The 6,664-nt window shown below is 39.0% G+C and overlaps 1 protein-coding gene across 2 annotated transcripts; it reads right to left on the bottom strand.

Annotated features, from left to right (window-relative positions):
• Positions 1 to 200: 200 nt before the first annotated feature.
• LOC122657321 (probable zinc metallopeptidase EGY3, chloroplastic) lies at positions 201 to 4,351 on the bottom strand. Of its 2 annotated transcripts, XM_043851988.1 has the most exons (6): positions 3,749 to 4,351; positions 3,396 to 3,593; positions 2,549 to 2,773; positions 1,623 to 1,861; positions 1,011 to 1,165; positions 201 to 624 (listed from the first exon to the last, which is right to left on the bottom strand). In XM_043851988.1, the coding sequence occupies exons 1-6, from the start codon at positions 4,307 to 4,309 to the stop codon at positions 269 to 271; spliced, it is 1,734 nt and encodes a 577-aa protein (XP_043707923.1). In that variant the 5' UTR covers positions 4,310 to 4,351; the 3' UTR covers positions 201 to 268. The 2 variants fall into 2 exon arrangements, with proteins under 2 accessions (XP_043707923.1, XP_043707925.1); XM_043851990.1 differs by lacking the exon at positions 2,549 to 2,773.
• Positions 4,352 to 6,664: the final 2,313 nt, after the last annotated feature.

The following is a 6,664-nucleotide window of genomic DNA, read 5'->3' as shown; positions in this document are numbered from 1 at the left end:
AGGTTACCCCAGAATGTACATTTTAACAGTTGAAGAAAGGTTACCCTAGAATTGCCATATTTGAATTTTCATCTGATCTTCCAAGCATTTATATTGCACAAGGGAAAGAAACATACTAAGCTGAAAATTAACAGAGTAACAGATGATGTCAACACCACACATTCAGAAAGCCTTCAGAAATATCTATCTATATATATGTATATCGATTTGCTGATACATTTGAAGAATATATAGGTATAACATAAATGATACTTGCATACACGTGTATCTACACATCACCCCTGAAAAATGGTGGGCTAAAGAATGAGCTAGAGAATGTGCCTCCACCATTGGGGAAAAGAGTCAGAAAACAGATGATGGCCAGGACCAAGCCCCATGCATATCTATCATCTCCCAAGGGGGTGATCTCATCCTTGGTGGGTATTTCTTCCCCACCTCGGAAGAAGGTTGCAAATAAACCCCATGCCAGGCACAGGACACTGCCACTTAAGCCACCTATCCCAAGCAAAAGAGATGTGCCAAAAGAGAGTAGTGTGGCAGTGTTTCTTCCAAACAAAGCCTGAGCAATGCGGCCTCCTTCAAGTCTCCCACATGGCAATAGGTTCAAAGAAGTCACTACCATTCCTGTATGTATGGTTGTATCAAACTCATCAGTCATAAAAATATTACCAGAGGAATTTGTCATGAAATTTATTAGTATAGTCTACACATCTTGATTCCTGTAAATGAAGGATAGGATGAGATAACTGCCTCCTACCAATATGGTTTGGAGCAGTGGAAAATTTCTAACATAGAACTAAACCAATTATATGTTCAGGATAATCTGTTTAATCAGACTTTGGATCACGTCCACACGAGTGCAAGACATGGCCCTGCTATATATATGACAATGCAGATCATTGGGGCATCTGGTTTAGAAGAATGCTGTCTCAACATTTTTCTTCTTCATTTTTAAGTAACTTGCTGTGAGCAAACAATATTACAAGAATAACAAGGTATAAGAAACCTACCTAGAAGTCCAGCAAAAGCAAGGGGGTCAACTGGGACCCCCACTCCTTCCACTGCATAAGGCAATACATTGCCAAGATCATCTGTATAAGGTCCAATTACAAATTGTATAAAAGTAAGTAGCGGGTTATTATAGAAGAACTGAGGCCTTATATACCTGCAATGCAAAAAAAGGAGTATTGCAATGAGCAAGAGGCAAGTCTTGAGAAATAGTTGAAAACCAAGGCAACCGACTACTGCCTTGGCTCACATTAAGCATGGAAAAGGGAAAAAGAGCCAATCCGTAGTTTTCTTAAACATAAACTTATTTTCTTTTACTTTTAGTAAAGTGTAATTTAAATAAATCTAACAATACGTTCCAAATCTTCGAGTCAATTAACCCCAGGCAAGTTTTCCATCTGAGTCATATCCCAATTCATGGGTTCCACTTGAAACTAAAACAATGTTTGCTTGTCAGATAACTACAATTTCTGATGAACGCTGAAAAATATGAGTCCAATAATCATCCTTCATCAGAACATTTTGGATAAATCTTTCTGGACAACAAACCATGGTCAAGAGTTAGAGAAGATGGTCTGCAACAGAAGGCAACTTCTAGATATAACAGCACTTACAGGGCATTGTCGCCTCCATTAAAGCTGCCATCAGCCACGAAAGCTGAAACAGTAAGCACTAACGATGTCAAGTATGCACTGGCTGTGCGTGCCACGGGAATATCGAAAAGAGCTTTCTTATTAGGCAGCAGCGACTCATAGTTATTTATCACACCTAAGCATCCTGTCCAATTTGATGGAATAAGAAAAGATGGGCTAAGTTTAACACCATACCGAGCTGCCATTACCCTCGTGGCAATCTGCAAGAGACAAGAAATGAACTATGAGTACACTATAGTGGCAGAAGCCCATAGGCACAGGCCAAAAGATTTACAAAAATGTTTTTGGTAGAACATTGCACTGTTGTTCACCAGATTGGTATTAATAACCCCAAGCCCTACTTACGTAGATCAATTAAGACTCTCTTACGCTAAACCAGGTGCCACTTTAGCACCAACCACTAAGTAAAAACTCGAATGCAAATCAACAACAAACAATGAAATATAAGAACAAATACTTTTTCTTTGTTTGGGGGGAGGGGGATAATGTAACAAAAACATAAGATCAAATACCTTTTATCTCTTCTCTCATAGGTTATTTTGAGTTTGAACAAAATCCACCCAATTTTACTATGTGGGCAAAGAAAACTAACAGGACACTTTTTCTTTTATATAATTCCTTTAGGTGTATGGGCACTTGTAATTAACAAGTCAGCAACCCCTCTTAAACAAGCAATGGCGTTTCTCCTTGAGTGCATGTTGGCAGCTCCTTAGTTCATACAGTGAATGTATTTGTTCATTCAAATATTACATGTAAAAGCCAAGTAAGTTTGTTCAGACTTTTCTTGGCATGTGTATTTGAAACTACGTTTTGTTATAGGAAGCCCATTAATACTGTTCTACTTCAATTATGAGAAAGGAGATCAACCAATTTGAAGGGGAAAATACCTCAGAAACTCCCAAAATGAAGAGGAAGCCTCCAAATAGAGGCACAATATCATCGATGTAGTCACCGAACGTGGCATCAGGTCTAAGAAAGAAGCCACTCATCAGAGCAATCGTCCCAAAAGTTGCCACACATAAGAGTATTGAGCTGACATAACCCCATGGAGTGCTCAATTTGGAAAGCTCGAATTGAAGATCCATTTCGGATTTTGGTTGCACCATACAAACCTAGTTCAAAGAACAAACAATATTAATGCTGGCATCTCAAAGGCAATTGAACAGAATTGAAAATGTTTTTGAACTGGTAGGGAAAGTTTGTTGCCACTATTATCTATGATATAAACATATCGCCTTCACGGGTTCGAATCTCTGGAAACAGCCTCTCTGCGAAGCAGGGGTAAGGCTGCGTACATTATGACCCTCCCCAGACCCCGCAGTGGCGGGAGCTTTGGCCTTCCTTTGAATGAAATAGTTAGTTCTTCAAATTTTCAAATTTCGCAGATAACTGTTCAAGACAAACTGATTGTGGGATTGACACTTGACAGATTAAAATAGGGATCAATTTTGAGGCTAAAGTAATCAGGTAGCACCCATCCATGAGTTGTGCTAAATTGATTCAAACATGATCAAATCTAGCCCTGATTAAGAGAGATACTACTTGCTATCACATGGACTCAGTCCGGGAGATTTGATCAAATCTGTAACTTGGGAAAAAGGAGAACCCCCTGAGGAAAATATTCTATGAATTTGAAATCCAAGTAAGTTGCTGAGAGAAATTCTAAGCATACATACAATGACAACATAAAATAGCAGAAATGAACATTCTTTTCTCATCTTTCATAAGTCGTACCTGCTTTGTTATGTCATTTGTTTTTTCCTCCATGAACCATAGAATGACTTCTCGGCCAGCCGCTTCAGATAGCTTTCTCTCCAATATGGGCATCACTTCCTCAACCGGTTTCCTCAAGTTTCCAATAAAGATCCCTCCATCCCCAAACCTTCGAACATCGGTGGCAAAGAATGTATCAAACCCAAAGCAACTCTTCAGCTGCCGAATCCAACAGCTGAATAGATTAATAATACAATATATATGCATAGAGTAATCTATTAGATGGAGATGAGTCCCTTTGACATGAAACCATGAAAGAGATAGACAGGAATTTTAAAACTTGTGCAGTTCGCCATCAAGACGGACAAACTGACCTTGTTGAGGTCGAGCGCCTTGAAAGCTTCCTCTGCTCTCTCCAACCTTACCCTCTCTCTGAACAAGCTGTCACGTACTACTCTGTTAAAGAATCCAACGATTGGGTTACTGCTCGGTTCCCTGTCGAGTTCCCTGAGTTTTCGATCGGCTCCCTTTTTCTCGAGTTTAATTGCCGCTTCGATAGAAGGATTGCCCATGAACTTCTTGAACTCTTCATCTGCTTTCCAATCCACTTCCTGCTGTTTGATCTTCTCTTCTGAACCAACTTGTTCACTCAACTGGATTTCGACGGACGAGTCACCATTAGGGGCTTCATCCCCGTTAGGGCTATCCGAAACTACGGCAACAGAAGAGGACGAGGATTGTTCCTTCTCCTGTTCATCATCTCTAGCAGAGAACTTAATCCTTTTTCCTGAATTGGGTTTAAAAGAGAGCGACAGCGAGAAGGACGGGAGGGTCTTTTGCTGAAATGTTCGATGCTTGGAGAGAGAGGAGCGCAGGGAATTTGGGTTCCTTCTGGGAGCACATAAACAAGAAGAATTGAGGAGCAGAGACGCCATGGCAGAAGCAGCACCAGGATGCAGTGGAAGTGATTAGAGCTCATTATGAATGAACAGAGAGACTCAGAGAATGGATAAATCTAGAAACACGGAGAAGTGTTACAGATGGATCGAGGCATTCCAGTGGCGAAAAGAAGACCTCTGGGCCCCGAGAGTCACCATTTGACATGCATAAGAAACCAAATGAATAGGGAAGATAGGATCCTCTTCCTGAGATATTTTGTGTTTTTTTTGGGGAGAAGGTGGGGTGGATAAACCTCTTTCTGAGATTGTTCCTTTGACCATTGGAGGCGTGGCGCATAGTCACAGAAGGCTTCAAAGATCCTCTGAACCACAGGACCCCTTACAACCCAAACATCTGTTTAAAAATTAGGGTTTTTGACAAATGCCTCCCTGATAATACTTATTTGTCTAAGTGTCTTCTTACAAGTATTTTAATTGCACGTGTTTCCTTAATTTCAAAACATAATAGCATTTTGATTCAGTCTGTTAATTTGGGATGTTAAACCTTAGTTTCAAGGAATCTAATAATCAAAATACCCCTTTAATTAAAAATCAACAAAATTAAAGAATAAAATGATCAAATTACCCTCAACTTCCCCAAATGGTTTAGGATTTGAAACTGAAATTTTTTTTTCTCAAATCATTGAAGGTTTGAACCCATCAGATTTGGGGGAAAAAATTGAGGAGAAATTATACCGATAGCAATCAAATTACGTCGGCCATGGGTTTCTTTCATTCGGCTTGCCAAAATTCGGCAGAAGGGCACTACAACATATGACTAGGATTTCATGTATTTCATACACGCTAAGTCAACCAAATCATATCTTTACCACTTAAGCGTTCGAAAGACTCGAAATCTTCTATTCAAACATTTCCCTTCTCTGAAACTGGACGCTGCCTCACTAGATCCAGTAATGGCTGTGGGTTTGAGGTTTTAACTGGCTTTTCTGTTTGTTCAATTTAACTTTTCCTTTTGATTCTGGCTCTATGGGCTCCTCCGAGAACAACACAAACTACTCTTCTTGTGATTTGGGTTTAACGAATTTCTGGGTGTTAGAGAAATGGGTTTCAGCTTAACAACACAATTTAGAAGAGTGGAAAGGGGGAAAAAATTGGAATTTTCTAAGTAAGAAAAGATGACTGAGTATATAAGTCCATGTCCCTTCTTAAACTTCTGCGAAGTTGCAGCAAATCTTAATTCAAGTATATGATTTTGGTTTCTTTAGTACATTTCTGGGATTCAAGTTTTTAATTTATTTTATTTTTTAAGGAAACTGGTGTTAAAATGGAAATCAACAGGAGAAACTAGAGAGGTGTGGGCAAAAACGCAGGACTTGCCCTCTTTTCGGCCATCAAAATCGCCTTTTAAATAGTGCAGGTTGGAGGGGGGGGGATGTATGGGAAAGATTAAAGATTCATAGTTCACGAGATGCTCAATTTCGAACAATTTCAGACAGCTTGTTATCTTGTTTTTCGGATGGATTCAAACCCTAAACGATTTGAGGAAAAAATTTTCAATTTCAAATCCTATACAATTTGTGGAAGATGAGGGCAATTTGGTCATTAGATTCTTTGAAACTAACGTTTAACATCCCAAATTAACAAATTGGACCAAAATACTACAATGTTTTGAAATTAGGGGAACATATGCAATTAGAAAAGATGTAGAAAGGTATTTAAACAAATGGAAATTTTCAGGGAGGCATTTGTCAAAAACCCAAAAGATACTCCAATCTTTTTTATGCTCCTCATTTGTAGGAGGTTCCAGATTGTGATTTAAATTAATCTCCTTCATGGATTGCCAATTGGGGGGTGGCGGGTCGGGGGGGGGGGGGGGGAGAGAAAAAAACTATTTAAATGTCTTAGATTTTGATTTCGCGATTTTGGGTAGTTTGCTCTTAGAAGGTCTGTTTTTTTGTTTGGTAAGCTAAGAAGGTCTATGTCATGCTTGCAATTTCTTGCCCAGGGTATCCTAGGTATTACATGCTTTGCTATAATGGAGCAGATAGGGTCTTCCCAAAGTTCAGGCTTTAAAGATCGCATGTGGCTGCCTCTTGTATGTATTCTCGGAATAAATAGTGGGTCTAGAACACATTCTTAAGCAAGTGCTTCAATGACTAGTTTCGTTTTCAAAATCTTCAGAATTTTTAGGTTGTGTTTCATGTTCATTTTCGGGATAAATTCTGGGTGTAGAATGCATTCTGAAATTTTGATTCTTGTTCATTTTCTTGTTTCAAAGTGCATTTTAGACCCAGAATCTATTCTAAAAATATATATCAAATATAGATATAAACTATAACCTGAATAAGTAACAATAATGAATTATTTCCCTTTTTCCACTTCCCAAGGGTA

This window comes from Telopea speciosissima, chromosome 4, assembly GCF_018873765.1.
Source record: "Telopea speciosissima isolate NSW1024214 ecotype Mountain lineage chromosome 4, Tspe_v1, whole genome shotgun sequence".
Classification (NCBI taxonomy): domain Eukaryota; kingdom Viridiplantae; phylum Streptophyta; class Magnoliopsida; order Proteales; family Proteaceae; genus Telopea; species Telopea speciosissima.
Note: the sequence above shows the minus strand (reverse complement) of the source record. Positions and strands in the feature narration are given on the sequence as shown.

What these genes read in the sequence shown, in the direction of transcription:
- LOC122657321 (XM_043851988.1), bottom strand. Translation starts at nt 4,309, where the DNA reads ATGGCGTCTCTGCTCCTCAATTCTTCTTGTTTATGTGCTCCCAGAAGG. An exon ending in AGGCGCTCGACCTCAACAAG is followed by an intron (nt 3,594 to 3,748) that starts GTCAGTTTGTCC and finishes TGGATTCGGCAG; the next exon opens with CTGAAGAGTTGCTTTGGGTT. An exon ending in CAAATGACATAACAAAGCAG is followed by an intron (nt 2,774 to 3,395) that starts GTACGACTTATG and finishes TCTTTGAACTAG; the next exon opens with GTTTGTATGGTGCAACCAAA.